General features: G+C 40.8%; 1 protein-coding gene across 1 annotated transcript; it reads left to right on the top strand.

Moving 5' to 3' along the window:
- Positions 1-313: 313 nt before the first annotated feature.
- Positions 314-16707, top strand: si:dkey-195m11.8 (fidgetin). The gene is made up of 3 exons (XM_028574802.1): positions 314-455; positions 1208-1437; positions 12762-16707. The coding sequence occupies exons 2-3, from the start codon at positions 1413-1415 to the stop codon at positions 13913-13915; spliced, it is 1179 nt and encodes a 392-aa protein (XP_028430603.1). The 5' UTR covers positions 314-455; positions 1208-1412; the 3' UTR covers positions 13916-16707.
- Positions 16708-18058: the final 1351 nt, after the last annotated feature.

Genomic DNA, 18058 nt, shown 5'->3' with positions numbered 1-18058 from the left:
GCACACACACACACACACACACACACACACACACACACACACACACACACACACACACACAACAACAGGGGGAAACAGTCTTTTCTTTCTGTCTTTTCTGACACTGCATGATTGGTCACTTTTTCCCTCTCTCTTCCTGCTGAAATAGTTTTAACAAAAGAGAGGGAGAAGGAGGAGGGGGAGGGGTGGCGTGGTTGGGGGAGGGGATGTATGTGCTGCTCTGTTGTCACTGGGCGAGGGAGAGCGAGAGGGGGGAGGGAGAGGGAAGCTGGAGGGCGAGCAAGGAGTGTAGGAGAGTAGGAGGGTCCCAGAAGAGAGCACAAGCCTCTCACACACACACAAACACACACACACTCACACATAAACATTTATGTTGGCTCCTCTGTTGTACTTTGTGGAATAGTGGATTACTTTCCTGACTGAACCACTCATCGAGCTAATCCAGGCACGATCAGGTCAGTAACCATATACTCACTTGTTGAAAAAGATTTAGCTTTTATCTCCTTGCAGCAGTAATGACAATGCTTCTGCTGCTTCTTGCACATTCCTGTCATTTTCAATTCTCTCTATTCTCTCTTTCTGTGTGAGATGCCCTCTTTTATGTGCTGCTTACTCCATTGTACTGTTATAGTTTATCCTCTCCATACATATGTACGACATTCTCAATAGTTTGTCCTCTGTGTCAAACCAGGTTACATGTCACACAGCACTCCCCTATTCTACATTCTGCAGTTTTCTCCCTCATGTATTCCATGGGAGACATGATAGCTTCCTTGCTCAGCAGAGAGTACAAAGTTACTTTTGCTCTTGTAGATTGCAGTGTTTGTGTTGAAACGTGGGTGGCTTCAAAGAATTAGAAAATTGTCTCTGCTTGGCCATGCGGTGGTGTGGTCTGAAAGGAAAAGCCCCCTCTCTGTCAGGTCATTTAGCATTCAAACTCTGTCTTAATCGGTCGCTCATACACATGCATGCACAATAAACAGAGCAAACACATGAAAAACTCATTATGAGTCAATATCAGTTGCTTTCTGCAAGTTATTTCCCAAAAGGTATTTTCACAATAGTCTTTATAATACGAATACTGATTTCAACATATGACACATGCAAGCAAATTAGGTTTATTATTTGTACTAAAATAATCAAAATAAACATCCTCATCTCATTCACTGTCTTCTGGCTCTTACACTGGCATGTGTGTGCTATTCAGGTGGCAGTGTGTCGGCGCGGTGTTGAACTGTGAAATGAACCATGAAGGGGTCCAGCAGGCCAGTCACTAGCCGAGCCAACAGCCACACAACCACCAGCAGCAAGAGAAGCAGTAGCCCAGGGAGGCCCCGCAGCATGCAGCTGGGCCCTCACTAGCACCAAGTGGACCCGGTCCTCTCCTCTTTACCTGGGGCCAGGGCTGCAGAATGCTCAGTCCTGTCACCCCATACAGTAAGTCTGCACTGCTTTATTTATTTTTCTAAATGTGTGTACACAGACTGTGCTTGGATTAATGTTGTACGGTCATGTCTAATGATGGGTCTTCTTCGCATATTGTACGTGAACAATGTGACCTAGTATTAATTTGAATCTGTTTTTCTGTCCATCTTCTTCTGGCTCCTCTTTTGTCCAGCACTCATCTCCTGTGGCTCTGTAGAGGGAAGTGAGGGGCTGGGGGGTCTCTGAGAAGTCATTTTGAGAAGAAAGATATGCTAATGGCTTTAACAGCTGAGTCTCCAGGCTTGCATTGAGGAATTTCACCGAAAGTGTTCAGTCGCTGTTTTTTCAGCCACTCCATGTGAATATAGTATAGTAACAACTTGTTTAGACAGACAGCAGCTTAAGCGCCACTGTCTGTCTCTTCTAAGGAGCAGCGTGAACATAGCGAAGGAGTGCAGCGGAGCAGTTTCTTTTAGAATGGAAGATACCTAAAACGTTGGTTATACTTATTTTTAAACAATGATAGCACCATCACATCGTGAGATTCTGGAGACACCCTTACTGTATATTTATTTAAGGAAAAAATAACTTATGTTTCAATGTATGTATATTAAACTATGATGATGGTGTTTTGTGCTGAAACATGCATAAAAACCGACTTAGCAACATTTTGTTTCCAGTGTTACTAGATTGTACAGATCTGTTTCTATATGTGCAACATTAGTATGTAAAAGCAGATTAAATCACATAAATCTCTGTGACGCATCACAGTACATGCCTCACTTGTATATGTGCTAATCATGAAAGGTTGCTATCCAGGCTGATGAATATGCTTATATTGATTGACTGGGCTATTGATTAGGCCAAGCTTAAAAGGATTACAAGGCTAACCTGATTGGAATAATGCAACAGGGATTTACTTCTAAGTTATAATATTCTAAAGAGCTACACAGATGCGGATAGATAAACAACGCAAAACTTCTAGGGAGACGGTGGGAGTTTTATGAGCAGACAGAAGTTTTAGTAACATACGTCTGTCACATTCCTCCCTCAAAAAGGCTCCCAGCGTCTCGTTAGATTTCTTCCCACAGAAACTTCAACTACACACAATCCTATGATGGCATTTCTTTTTTACAACCACACCTACTTTAATCAAATATCACAGGCTTACACATTTCTTGTCCATCTGCACACACACACACACACACACACACACACACACACACACACACACACACACACACACACACACACACACACACACACACACACACACACAAACAAGTAAACATACAGTCAACCACACCTCATTACGGGCTCTGACCATAATGATTATTAGAAGTTTTAGTCCTTTTTAGCTGCCAGTTACCAGGGTGAAGCGATTATGTGAATGAAAGCCGAATCATTAGCAACCTAGTGTCACAAGCTTCTCATTAGTCCTGTATAGAGGGACAAATAAACATCACACTTCGCCTCCACACACACACACTCACACACAATCACCCACACCTCATTAAGGGCTCTGACCATAATGATTATTAGAAGTTTTAGCCCTTTTTAACCCTAACATTAGTCCTCCATAGTAATCATGAAGGCTTGTTAAGTAAATTGTAGCACACCTTAGATTCTCATTATGTGTTATAGTAAAGAGCCATGCTGATGGCAGTAAAATGATAGAGAAAGAGCAAAGTGAAGGGCAGATGGAGGGGACGTGAGGAGGCACTGGTCAGCTGCAGCCTGATATATGAGTGGACACAATAAGCAAAGAGGGGCCAGGCCAGCTTCTGCCACATGTGTGTGTGAGCTAAAGAGTGGGGGAGGGGGAAACTGACCACACAGGCTCGGACACACAGCCCTGTCTTTGCTTCAGCATAGATAGAAGGAGGGAGGCTCCAGAAAGGGAGTCTTGTTAGGAAATATCTCATTGAAAAATAAAATGAGCGGAAAAGGAGGATAAAAACGAATTCACCTAAACCAGTTTCTCAGTCGTGCTTCAAGATAAATCTGTGTGAATGGATGTGACCGTTTGACCAGGAAAAGCCATATTCTGATTTAAATTGTCATGTGATTTGTAGTTAGAAATGACTTGTAGGTTAGAGGTGTGTAAAACTTGAATCAGATATGGTAGAGTGGTTGATTGGCTGACAGCAGTGTGGCCTGGTGGACTGTGTGGGCCTGGAGAAAAGGGGGAAGGGGAGAGAGGAGGGAGAGGGAGGGTTTTCTCCTCAGCAGATCGTCCTTCAAACACTGGCTTTACCGTTTTAGACTATGGTCATTGCTTACATAACAATCTAACCCTAATTTACTTTGTATGGAAGGCAGACAGAGATAGCTGTGTCATGTGTGTGCAGTGTGTGCAGTCCATTGTCCACTGCCACAAGAATTCTGACATTCTCCATGTATATTAATATGCCATTTCTCTTCTGATGTGTTCTATATTGATCTTACAAGCAGTGGTGTAAATTAACTCTAACTAATACAAATCGCCCAATAATGTGCAACAGCTGATAGGGTCATTCATCAGCACTGTACGTGCATGTTCTCTCCCTCCCTTCCTTTAGCCTTAGAGTGGGCAGTGTGTGTTAAACGAACAGAGATGATATGTGCTTTGTAAATAGATCTCAGGTTAGATTCCTGACATTCCAGCAGCCTGACTCATCCCATAGATGACCAAGAGCTCCTCTGCCTGTTGGCCAGCTGAAGCTAAACACAGCACCCAAAGCACAGTATCTGCTTGAGTCTGTGTGTGCAGCTTAGTGTGTGTATATTTCGAGGTGTCTGTCCATCCTCAGGAAATGTAAGTCTTTGATTATTGTAAGTGGAGTAAAAGCACTCCTCATCTAGCCAACCAGCCGGCCAGCAAAACCTCCTCTAATGCCTCGCAACCCCCAAATCCCCATTCCAGTAAACACCTCCCCCACACGTACTTTCATCTAATTAAGCCCTAATTACTCATCGTGACCATGCAGTGGACCACGAGTCAGGCTAGCCTCCACTGACACATAGAAAACCCCCATGACTTACATTATTGAAAGAGAAAATCATTTGATGAATTTGTTGCATATCCTATCGATGACCTATCTCATTAAGAAGTAATGGTTACACACACAGCAGAGAGATAGGTGACTTTGATGTTTCTTTTGATTCCCAGAGACATTTTGCTGCAGCTTACATACTGTATGCCTCCCACCAGGTGTATATAACTACATGTAAGGTCTGCAGGATTGCTCTGCTTGGGATGTTAGTATTTCCCTCTAACCTCGTTTTGTTTGATCCCCTCTTGCCTCAACACATCCCGGGCTCTAACTGGCCATCTCCTCTTCTGATGTTATCTCGCTCTTCTCAATAATGCTACACAAATTGGTTATTTTTCATCTAGCGAAGCCATTTTGAAGGGTAAACATTCTCTTCATCACAACTGTTACTGGTCTATGGGAAGAAGTGAATGCGAGAGTACGTAAACACAACTACATTTGGATTTAGAATAAATGCATTATAGCAAAAGTTTTTACTGTGACACTTCACTATGTTATTCAAGCTTCACTCGTTACATAACGTCCAGTATCGAAGCTGTCACAGGCAGCTGGCAGACGAGATGTGGCTGCTCAGATTATCATTCAGAGCTATTGCTGTGGACAAAAAGTTCCGTCTTTTAGTTAGTAACTTTTGGGTATTGAACAGAGACTTGAGTTTGGTTTATTTAAAAGATACAAACGATTAGGCATTCTCATTCATTTCAATGAGAAAGAAAATCCCACCCGCAAAGGCAAGAAAAGATGGGGTACACTGTGTTTTTTGGAGACATGAGCTAACATGTCAACTGTATATCTATAATAACTGTGTGTTGTGACAGTGGCATTTGACTAAAGTGTCTTTAAATTCATGGTGCAAGATCACTAAACATTAGAAGTGACACAATTGTTAGAGCCTACACAGAATTACAAATAAGAGTAACATAGGCGCACATTTGAAACAGTGTACTGACAGCGTGGCATACATACTGTATTTCTTTTAATAAAAACCAACTGGTCTTTTACGTTCCTGTTTCTATCTTTTTCGTATCCCTGTGAGCTTCCCCTTCATCTGATGTGTCCAGTAGCCAAACAAAGACAAAGAGGAGAAACACTAGTGCTTGTCGACAGTATGATAATCACAATGATTAAGGAAAGCTGTCATAGTACCAAGCCGGCTTAATACTCATCTTTGGCTCTTGGTAAGCCAAGCATGGCCAAGAATGAAGGGGAGTTTCCAAGCCCCGAGCCAACATGAGGGGTTAGATTAGGGTTAGGGGCTCCCTCACTCATCCCTCTTAATACGCAAACTCTGTTCCCTAATATCCTCACTTTAACACAGATGTCTGATGTTACAACACTCGTGAACAGTAAGAGGTTTTAATCTGTCGCAGGAATTTCCTGGAAAATAAGCAAACATGTAAGCATTATCTTAAATTTCATCTTATTAAGACAATCTTGGTAAAATGTCACTATTAAGACTAAGACTATCTTTCTGTGTGTAAAGAGTGACATTTTGAAAGAAATTCTGCTACAGGCAATATAATGTGTACATAACTAAATGTATAATATTGGTCAGCTGATAAAGAGAGCAGTTACAGTAACTAGTAGTTTTCCACATTCTGAGACATCTCAGTAATTTTACTAATTAGTGTTTTATTATGGTGGTATACCCTTTAATAAGTAGATCTACTTTATGTACTTGTATCTAGAGTTGCATCTGCCTATATGTAAGAATTAACAGTTTTGTCCATAAAATAGAAATCGGTGGAAATTTGACACTAGAATCATTACCAGCATTAATGCACAAGTCACTATTTTGTAGCCATATATTTATATAATATATAAAATCATCATAATTTTGTGTTATTGCACACAATAATGATCAAGTAAATACGTAAAATGTATTTGTATAGCTCTTTTCGCAGACATAGTCACAAAGTGCTTAAAACAACATACAAGAAATAAATCATAGAAGGGGAAATGACCACCCGAGCCATGTGTTATAAAGTGTAAAACTAAGAATACATACTGAAATTACCAATAATACATCAAATGCAAGCAAATTTAGGTGCTACAGCCTCAAAGCTCAACCACCACGGGTCTTAAGGTGGGTGTGTGGGGCAGACCGCAAATTTAGCATATTTGACCTAAGAGAGGGAGCTGATGAGTAAGGGTGAAGTAGTTCAGCCACGTTTGCAGGAACCTGCCCTGCATTGGTTGTGTTGCATTGCCTTGGAATTAAGCCCTCATCAAAGTTACAGGCTTAAAGCCAACATAAGGAGTAAACTCACCAGTAGTGATGCTTCTTTAATTCTTGAACACAGAGCATTGACACTCCCATAAGCCTTGTGTGCTCAATCCTTCATTATTCTGGTTTACTCAGTCTGTTCCGGGTACATACCGTTTTTTTTCCAACCTTTTTTTAACCCTATTTTCCTATGTTTTTGTGTCTAAGTGACTGATGGGAACAACAATCTTTGAAATGAGTTGAGTATTGAGCAAGATCGCTGCAGTCGGCAGCAGCGAAACAAGCTACAATGTAAGTTAATAGGGCAATTTTCCAGCTTGTATTTACCTTCACAAAAGTGTTCGTTTTGCTACGGACAGGCTCAGATTAATCTTCCAAGTGTCTGACAACATTATGGAATGAATTTCTAAGGAGGTTGACCTTTCTGTTAAAGAGTAACATAAGAAAACATAAAAACATCCGCGATGTTGCGTTCCCTAGACCCACCAGACTCCATGTAAATAAACAGTCATTTTAGCATCGTAAATTACACTTCATTCAAAGTCGACAGAAACAAAATAAAACTATGAAAAGCCGTTTTGGGTCTTCTTTCCACTTTTCGAACCATCACATCTCTAGTTTTGGTTAAATTAAGTCTGGTGGGTTTAGCGCTAGCAACGTCAGAGCTGTTTGTGGTCAAACAGAAAGGTCTCAAAGAGGTTTTAAAGGTCTATCTCTGAAGGGATCCTTTCCATAAGGTTGTCAGACAATTCGAAGATTTGTTTCTTGCTTAATACTGGACTAATTCCAAAGATTGTTGTTCCCATTAGTCACTTAGACACAAAAATAGGAAAATAGCGTCCAGGTTGAAAAATAATGGTAGTTACCCTTTAACCCATCCTGACCCTCCAGTTCACTCTTCCATCATCTGATCTCAGAGTGATCCTCAGTTTTCACATTCCTCCTCTGCATATTGACGAGGATTCCAGACACATTAGATTACTGCGATCTCACGTCTCGCAGTGACGTGCGGTGATGTCAGTAAGAGGCTAGGCACTGAGTTATGAAAGCCAGATAACCTAATTTATAGACCTTTTTCAAGGCAGACATGTTGACATGTCATAGTAGGAAAAGCATAGGTGTATTCAAACCCATTAAGGATGGCTGCATTCCACTTAGGAGAGACCCTGGTATTGTGCATGCTGACTCACTGAAATAACTTACTGGGACAGTTGATGGAATTGAGCCATCATTAAGGTTATCAATTTCAGCTGTGCTTTTCCTACTATGACAAGTCAAAATGTCTGCTGTGAAAAAGGTCCATTGTTTAGGCTAATACGTCAAAACAGTAAACGTTACACACAAGTGCGGCACACACGCACGGTCGATATTGAGAAATTTCCAATCAGGACATATCGTGTACTACTCTCACAGTCTCTCTCTCTCTCTCTCTCTCTCTCTCTCTCTCTCTCTCTCTCACACATGCACGCACACACCAGTAGCCAATGCCCAGCATCAGAATGCAACCATCTTTATCCTTAATTATTGCACAGCTGCCTATTATGTTTGTCAGTCAGGAACAATGAAAACACACACTGCTCAATTGAATATGAAGGCAAATGTCTTGCAGTCGGCATTAATTCAACCACACGTCTTATACAGTAGATGTACGTAGATGTCTAGCTAACCTCTCGTCTTTCTCAGCTAGCACATCCAAGCAACTTGATGTAATTGCCCCTATTGCTAGAGCTAGCGCTTTCATCATTGCCACAAAAAGCAAGCTCTTGCTTTGCAAGGAAGCAGGTCGCATTTATCCGATCCTTCAAAACTTCTCGGTTTTCCTTTACCTCTTCATTGTGGTAGGTTATATTCCGCCTCCTTTGCTCGTCAAGTGCATGTTCGATCCGAGATATACCGAAGGTTTTCAGCGTAATTTGACACTGGATGTGAGCTGACGACTTTTCATGCTTGGTTAAAGCTGCGGGCAGGTTGTTCAAATCACAGTATCCTGTTGAAGTCCAAACAGTCTGACTCGTTGAAAAAAGCAGGCAGGGATAGTAGTACAGCCGCTGACTGTTAGCACAGCCACATAGACAATCTTTTCTTCCATACCAGTCTGAAACGATCGGACAATTTTTTGTCCCTTTTGCTGCAGTAGTACATCTAAGGCAGGCATAGACCTCCCTCTTGCTATCAACTCCTTTTTTTAAATTAAAATCGAGCTTGGAGAAATTCCTCAACTCTGTGATATTGGCGGACACCGCTGTTGTCATTTTGACTTTGAATTTCGCGGGAGATTACGCTTACAATGTAGCTGGTGTAATGACGATAGCTGCGCAAATGTCCAGTAATATCTTGATTTTAATTAGTCCATGTTTGATATGTAACGGAGATGACTGGCATAACACATTTACATGCAAAGGCACAGCAGAGTTGTGCTTTTTGCCGTACATGTTGAAGAATACAGGATAGAAGCGCGCCTGCGCAACATGGGTTTTTCACTTGTCCCAATGAATGGACAGTAAAAGCACTGCTTTTTCTACCATTTATTTGGTATTTGATTATATGTAACTGCTACATTTCTCATCGTAACGTCTAAACAATTGGAATAACACATATTGCATATATAAATAACAAGAATAAACAGTAAAAATACAAATACAAGTCTATTAAATACAATTATTTAATAAACATTTTTATGTTTGAATTTTGGCAGGGTAGGCAGTGCCTAGCTTGCCTACCCGGACTGCATGTCTCTGATGTCTCGGATAGATTATAGACCATCGGGTGGAGATAGGGCAAGAGGAGTAGATTGAAGGTAAAGCAGCAAACGAATGGCTCATGCCTGCAATCAGCATGACCAGTGAGTATTAGTCTGATGTTTTCTGCACATAATTGTTTTCAGTCTCTCATCTACCATTCCATGCAAGGGAAAACACTTTTTGAATATATATATATATATATATATATATATATATATATATATATATATATATATATATATATATACACACACACAGTATATATATAAAACAAATCACAATTTTGCCTCAAAGAGCTTTCAATCTGTTCAACATACGACACCCTCTATCCTTATAGTCCCTCAATACGGGAAAGGAGGAACAACTAAAAAAATAAATAAATCAACTCCACTTTCAGGAAGTGATGTTGGTATCAATAGAGAGAAAAATAAATTCTTAAGATCTACAGAAAACATGAGGGTATTAAACACTCCCTCTGAAGATGTGATAGCCCTTTACTTGTGAACATTTACTTTATTCCTTCAGGTTTTTCAGAAGAACTTTTTTGGCCTCTGATTTGATAAATGACTGAACCCTTTGGGTCTGTAATGAGAAATGTTAATAACAGTCGCTTTACAGCAGGCACTGCGTTTAGGGGACTTTAGGGGAGCTCCCTAAACACAGTGCCCAGTAGACCCATTCGCTAATCGAGCCTTGACCTGTAGATCACTATGAAATACAATGAATCAACAGCCACTAATCAGGGTTAAGTGTTTTACTGGGTCATGATATGCAGTCATTTTGATTCTAACCTCAGTGTAGAGAAGTATCTCTCATATTCCTTCCTGTTGAGCATTTTTGTGGTGCTGTGTTTACCCAGGTATGAATGCGTGTTGGTGGGAATATAAGCCTTTTTTTTTGCTCTGTGCCAATAATGTTTTTGTTCCCGGGATAAGCACCGTGACCAGTCAGAATACCCAGGAGCATAGGGATTTCTCCAATCCGGGGTGGAGCTTGTGCTGGTCGAGAGCGCTGCGATCCCTGGATTGGATGAGTGGGATTATTGGGCTGAAGGATCATTTGATTTAGGGATCAACATGTGGACCGTTTGAGGCCCATCTGTTGGTCCTGGTGGACATGTGACACAACCTGCCATAATCCACATGTAGACACACCAGACGTGTCAGACGTGTGAGTGAGTTAAGTGTGTGTGTGTGTAAACACCTACCACTGCTGCAATTATTTCCTGATTCTTTGCATTTCTCCTAATAAAATCTTCAAAAACAGGCTTGGCCCAAAACGTAGAACATCTAGATGAAAAGGGGCTTGAATAGAGCTGAAACAATTAGTCGATTACTAGATGGGCAGACAACTAATCAGCAATTATTTTTAAGCAAAAATAAACATTTTCTGGTTCCAGAGCTGAAACAGTTCATTTATTCCTATTGCTTCCCTAAATTCACAAGTGCAAGTTCCACTTGGTAATCTTTACTCTAGTTATATGCCATTCGCAACAAAGTGGAGTGCAAGTCAGTCATACTATGGCGGGTGTAAATGAAACGCAGGAGCTGGAAGACCTGTCTGCGGTTTCCAGATCAAGTACAATGGCAACGGACAGAGAGTTGTCTATAAGATGAGGACAGTGTGTGTCAGTGTTGCTCCACCGTTGGTTATGTGATGGAAACACATGCTAACAAACAATCGATGGCATCAGCCAGATGTGCCGATCGCTGGGATGGTAAATGTTTCGGTACTTTAAATGTGTAAATATAGCCAAGGTGGAACTAACTGAAACACTCCTCCTTATGCACAAGTTTTAAACATGTTTGTTCAGGGATGGTACAGTGTAATACAGAAATGTTTGAAATGTTCCTTATTTTCATTATAATAATAGTATACCAAAGTTGCCTCAGTCCCCAGCAAGAGGATCTTCGACACTTGCCCTGACTGTTTAAAATAAATGTATCCTTATGCATTTGTTTTTATTTTTCCACTATGCAGGACTCACATCGAACCGTGACTCCTAAACCGGGGTATAAACCAAACCGTGACTTTTCTGTACTGTTACACCCCTATCTGATTCCACATATATAATTGTAAATTGAATACCTTGTTCCCATAACAGTCTGAAACCAAAAGGTATTCAATTTTTTTTCAGTTTCATTGGTCATCTTCCACTATTTTATTGAGAAAACAATGTATCATTAGTCAAAAGAATTACTTGCAGATTAATCAACGATGAAATAATTTTTAGATGCAACCCTAGTCTTAAATTAAACTGTAACTCACGACACAATAACAACACGTTGCACATGGTTGTTAAAAGTCATGGCGTATTTTTTATTATGCACCACTAAGATAACAGTTTGTTAATAATTGCACAGTCTGATCCATTGAAGGCAAAATGCAAGATATCAGAACAGTTACTAAGGAAAGATACATTTATGCCCTAATATTGCAAGAGAACATATCATGCTATTGGTGCCAATTAAAAAATTATACTGACAGAGACTGAGGCAGTAACTACTTCCTCTGTCCAGTGCTGTTGTAGGGAAGCCCCTCTGGCTAAGGCCTGGGGTCAGGACAGTTTAATAATACTCTGCAATGCCTGGAATGTCAGCCTAATGCCAGTTCAAAAAGACAAGGCCTGCAAAAAGCCAATCAAGCCCACGACCACTAAACCAGCGGATTACTCTCTTTGTGTAAATGTATAATCACACATGGGACATGAAAATCTGATTTTTTGACTGCTCAATCAATCGGTGCACTTGTAACAGTGCTCACAGATATACTGGTCCAGTCTCTCTATGTAGTATGATGAAAAACTACTCTGATCCCTCCTCCACACACTGAACCCCCCTACCTCCTATTCCCCTTGTCCAACAGACCCCTGAGGTTCAGGCTGAATTAGATCACATGCTCAGTGGGGGTGGCTTTGTGGACTAAGAGAGTCACAGAGAGACAACAATGGCCCTAATGTGAGAGAGGCAAAGGCAGAGGGCAGCTTGTGGGCTGATAGAGGCTTATCGCCGTGGAGACCAGGCTGGGGGCTATGTTGCCGGCTTCACATAAAGATTAGAACAGTTGTCCCCTGCCTGGATGAAACTGTGTAGAAGAGCACAGGCTAAGCACTGAAGCCATTGCTAGCCAATGTGATTAAGAGGGCAGATATTCATGAAGCTGCCGGTCTCTTAGCATGCTTGTGAGTTTTGAAAGACACGGGAGGCAAAATACCTCAAATATCTGGTCAAGACAAAATGTTGCATATATGTGGACCTACTCCTAATTTAAAACATCTGATACATCCCTTCACGACTGTGTGGACTCATTCAGCTTTGTTCTTGTTTCTGTCAGGTCTGTTGAAGATGCACTGGTCCCCGGAGCACGCCGCCCCCTTATCTCAGTGGCCTGAGCAGCACCTTGATGTCACCTCTACTACCTCGCCGCCGTCTGCCCACAAACACGACCCCTATGCTACGGCTGGTCGCCGTAGCTATGCCCCTGCAGGTTACCCATGGGCAAGTGATGACATATCAGCCCTTACTGCTTCTTCTCTGCTCAAACGCTACGCTGAGAAGTACTCAGGCTTGGAGCTGTCCTATGAACGCCCTCCTACAGGGGCCTACTCAGAGCCTGGGGCTTTCCTGAAAACTGAATCTGAGCCATGGGCACTGGGTCAGGGCATGGAGTGTTATCCTGGACTGGAGGCATTAACTGGCACCAAGGTGGGCTCTGCATCTGTGGGCATCCCAACCACAGGAAGTGTGACAGTAGTGAGCAGTAACTTGGCCTCTGAGCCAGGCTACAGTGGCGCTGGCTCCTGCAGTGCCCCGTCATCTCAGGAATACCATCCTGCCTACAACAGCACCTACCTGTCCTCAGGATACTGCCCTCAGCCCAGCGCAGCACTTCCCCCTGCCCCTCTACACTCTTTGCATGCCGCACCCACTCTGGTGCCCAGCTACAGCGCCAGCACTCCTGTCTACAACTACCCTCCAGGGTGCTACCCCCAAACAAGCCTGTCTTCTGGATACAGCCACCCCAGTGCCTCCTACCTGCCCCCTGGGATTAGCGCCCCCACTCCTCTGGCCCCTAGGCCCACCATGGTGGGGGGCAATTACAACTACCCATCTCACAGCCTTGGAGGGAGCTCCGAGGGAGGAGTGCCACTGAAACGCAAGGCCTTTGAGATGGCAGAGGAAGGACAGGAGGGACGAGACGTGGACGGATCGCGTTACAGAAAGTATGGCAACGGCCATGGAAACAGTCACAGCAAAGGTCACGGCAATGGCTACGATATGAGCGGCTCGACCTCAGACCCGCAGGCCTACAAACCTGGAAAGCCCATGATGTCACCCCCTTATGGCGGGGCAGGGGACTACAGCCCACCATCAGGCCAAGCAGGAGAGAGTGTGTCAGGGGAGCACAACTTTCCTCAGCAACAAAGAATGTCTATGAAGATACCTGCATCGCACACAGCATCTGAGGACCCCACTGCAGGGCGCTGACAACTCTGGTCGGCATTTGAGAGGATTCTCTCACTCTTTGGAACCAACCAGGGTTCTTAATCCAGACAGATTAAGGGGGGAAAAAGGTTTAATTTCAGCAGTGAACACCAAGCGGGCACAAGACTGGTATTTCATGTGCATTCTTTAGAATTTTCATTATTCATGTTTTTCCAAAGATTCAAAGGGGCATTTTGCCTTGTGAGGTTGAGGTAAGTTTTAGGGGTGAGGTTAAAGAATTCTCTACATAGATAGCGTTAAGACAGTCTAAACGTATGAGTGTCTGTTTCTCTCAGGATCCTATTTATTTCCTTTCTGCTACTGCGGCAGCAGCACTGCAACGTTGCTGTTTTAGACGTTGGTGTAATTATTTTTGGCCATTATGTATGTAAAAGGCCTTCGACTGCAATACGTTCTACCACACCACAAAAATCATTACCGACCAAAAAGTAAGGAGAGCAATAACTGAAATGTTGAGATTGCCATACTTCTTCAGCACAATCACTGCTACTTTACACAGCTTACTCTCCGGCTCGGTGTGGCCTCGAGAAATGAATGTTTCCCTGCTCATCCCTCGCTTTCCCCAACCTTTACTCATTCTTGACTTTTTTCAGTTTCCTTTACCCCTTCTTTTCATGTTCTTTATCTTATTCTATCCCGGTGTCCTGCTTCTTGTTCTCAACCTTTTTCATTGCTGCAACAACTTTTGTTTTTGTCCAGTTCATACATAACAAGCTGCTTATCAAATGACTACATTACATTACACATGAAGCCGCCCTTGAACATAGTTTTGAGAAAGATTGGGAAAATAATCTAAGGTTCATTTAAAAATGTATTTCGCATTCACACAATGACAGCATTTGAGTATTTAAAGATCATCTTCAAAGCTTGTTGTTTGCCCGCAGATTTTTGCTGATCCAGAAACTAACAGGTATATTTTCTCAAGAATCTGCAAATAATGGTGCAGCTTACGCCTATAACAGTCAAACTATTACAATAAACAATGAATATACAGATCTACAAAACAAAAACAAACAACCAAGCTTAGGTCTGCATACTGCTAAAATTAATTTAGAGCAGACAGTTTAAAGTCGCATAAGCCCGTTTGTTACTTCTGTTTGGATGCACAGCCCAAACTGAGAGGCATGCAGGTCTCAGTGGAGGATAAATGCTTCTGAGTGACAACAGCTTTTGCTCAACATGACATTCTTAAAGATCTACCCGCTTGTGTGCTATAGAATTTACTTGTATTATTTTTTTTTTTGTTATATATATATATATATATATGCATACTCTTCACTTTTGGCTCTCAAAAGGATGATTTATAGTCGTGTTAATGAATACTCAGGAAGAATATTGTTACCTCAGAATGATAAAATAAGAATGTATGTTATTGTCTAGATTGTTTGTAGGAAGCTTTATGGAGCAAGATGAAAACGGAGCCATGGCTTTTATTAAGAGCAAAACATACTCTGAACACTTCAGGGAAACAATGAACTTACAAGGCCTTTGATACTAACAGTAGAAAACACACACACACAGCTTCTTAGCTCTGGGAAAATTAAACTTGAGGTTTTTGTACCAAGGCCTGAAATGTTGAATGTAATTCAGATTTTTTTTTTTTTTTAAAAGGACAATACATGCCATATTGTACATCGATGATGTTTTTAGATATATAAAACATATTTTCTTCATGTATAGACGTAATTCTCTTATAGGTTTTGGTGGAGAAATGAATGAGATGTTAAGTGTTAGTGTAGTTAGCAGTGGGGAAACGTGTTTTTGTGGACAAACTGTCAAAATAAAGCACTCCTGATAAACAACTTTTAACATATCAAGACGTACACATATTACAGTATATGCTCTATAATAGGTATGTTTATTAAATGTCTTAATAAAGTGTCCAATCTCAATTTTCCTATATCATATTTGAAAACAGCTTGACAGTGTCACAAGTCAATCAGCTTGATTTGAGCTTTAACATGAATTGACACCATGAAGAAAGAAGTTAAATATTTACCAAGTATGTGCACGTCAGAAAATATGTACAGTTACAACTGTAAATCTTTTTTTTTCACCGAGTTGTAGCTTTGTTGCTCCACTATGCCATCCCTTTATAAATTGTGCCATACGAATATTTTTGCTGCAAAATTAAATAAAGCCGAACACTTACCTAAAAGCATGGCCAGAGAGTGGATCCCCTTTAATAGTACGATTTAGACTGAAATGCAGCCTCAAATTTAGTCTGAAATTCAATGTGATGAAAAAGTATTTCAATTTGGAAATATAAGCACATTTATAAAATAGAACTTCCTGAACAAAAAACTCATCACACAAATATTTAGCTTCAAAATATGTTGGAGAAAAAATATAGATAAATAAAAAGGTGTTATGCAAATAATAATGTATTCTTATCCCCATATTTTAAAAGTATTTAAGCGCTTAGCTACAACAATTGAATGCTCTTCAATGCCACACAACTAATTTGTTCTACGTTACCTACACACTGCAACAAACAACAGAATGTGCTGTTTTTTGATGTTACTCTAATTCATTGAAGTTATTGGAGTTGAATTTGTCCAACTGATGGAAAATGGCATTTCAGTGTTATCTTTTTAATTCAGTTGTACTTTTGTTGTATCTTGTACATTCGCTGTAACCATTTCTACCTCATTTTGAAGACATTGTACATGGAAATATTTATTTCATGTCATTTCACATGCCAGTTTAAGGAGCAATGTTTCTAATTCTTGACCTGTTATAGTCTACCTCACTAAAGACTGTTATGTCATGGAAATGAAGATATCACACCAAAAAAAAATCTTGATTTTCTCTTTTTGTCTGTGACTGTTCAATGTTTATCATTCACTTAAATATACTAATGATTTATATTTACAAATATACTGACCATGTCCAGGGTTCAACGCTAAGATTTTTTTTCACTTGTCTGGACGGGCAAGTAAAAAGAATTCTACTTGCCCAAAGTAAATTTTTACTGGCCCCTATACATTTTTTTTCCCTCGAGGAAAACCGTTGAAAAAGTTTGAAAACCCCCATAAAAATTATTTTGTTTTTAGGTGGATTTTTTTTCCCACTATTTGCATTTACTTTGCTTCATTCAACCAGTGATAATCCTGAGGAACCAATGTTGATGGCTAATTTCAAATCTTGTTCTGCTCCATATGTTCATGACAATTTCCAAAATAATTTTCTAGGGAATTTCCTGGAAAGAACCATGTCATTTGGCACTAATTATATTCAGATGGTACAATTAATTTTGATTAATTAATCTAGAGTATTTTAGTCAGTAGACCGAAGATCAACTGTGTCCATAGTCAATAATGCAATTCAACATATAAGAGGAGTAGAGTTTTCTATAATAAATGAAAGATTATACATTTTTACTTGGATTTAAATGAAGCCGTTCTTTCAAGGAAATTCCTTTGGAAAGAAATAACTGCTTTTAAACTCAACTCGGTAAACTAATGTAACTACCAGTCTCAGAACACTGTCCCCTTTTCCCTATAATTTCTACTATATTACATAGTTCAAGTTGTAAAACTGGTGAGGAACAACAGGGCCATTTGTGTTATGTGAAGATCCCATAAGAAGCTCAAGAGAGCATAGAATGAAAGGACAGGAAAAGTGGAGAAGATCCTGATCCTCTTCCCTCGGACACCACCCCTATCCACAGCTTTATTGTCTGGAGGGCGGAGGACGTGTGACAGATGTCCGAAACTTTTGTCCTTTCATCCACAGTGAATCTAACCCTGCTGCAACATCAAAGTATTTCACAGCAAAACCCTCTTTGTCCAAAACTGTTTTACATAAAACATATTTTACTATAAACAAACCTCAAACCACATTCATGGGACTGGCTGCAGGCATTCAACCAGCCACCTTTCGCTAAAAAGTAACTGGTTTAAAAGTTCATCTTTAAATCACATTTATTTGACCTGTGAAATGTATAAAGGTAAAGGTAAAGGTATTTTATTGTCACATACTTGTAGCGTTCATTCTCTGCATTTAACCCATCCCTCAAGGGAGCAGTGGGCAGCCATATGTGGTCCCTTTGCCAAAATTCAGCGCCTCTGTCTGCCTAACAATGATATCTATTTCTTCTCCAACTTACACAAACAATAGCAG

The sequence above is a fragment of the Perca flavescens genome, chromosome 4, assembly GCF_004354835.1.
Source record: "Perca flavescens isolate YP-PL-M2 chromosome 4, PFLA_1.0, whole genome shotgun sequence".
Classification (NCBI taxonomy): Eukaryota; Metazoa; Chordata; class Actinopteri; order Perciformes; family Percidae; genus Perca; species Perca flavescens.
The sequence above is the reverse complement of the archived record's forward strand: the minus strand, read 5'-3'. Positions and strand labels throughout refer to the sequence as shown.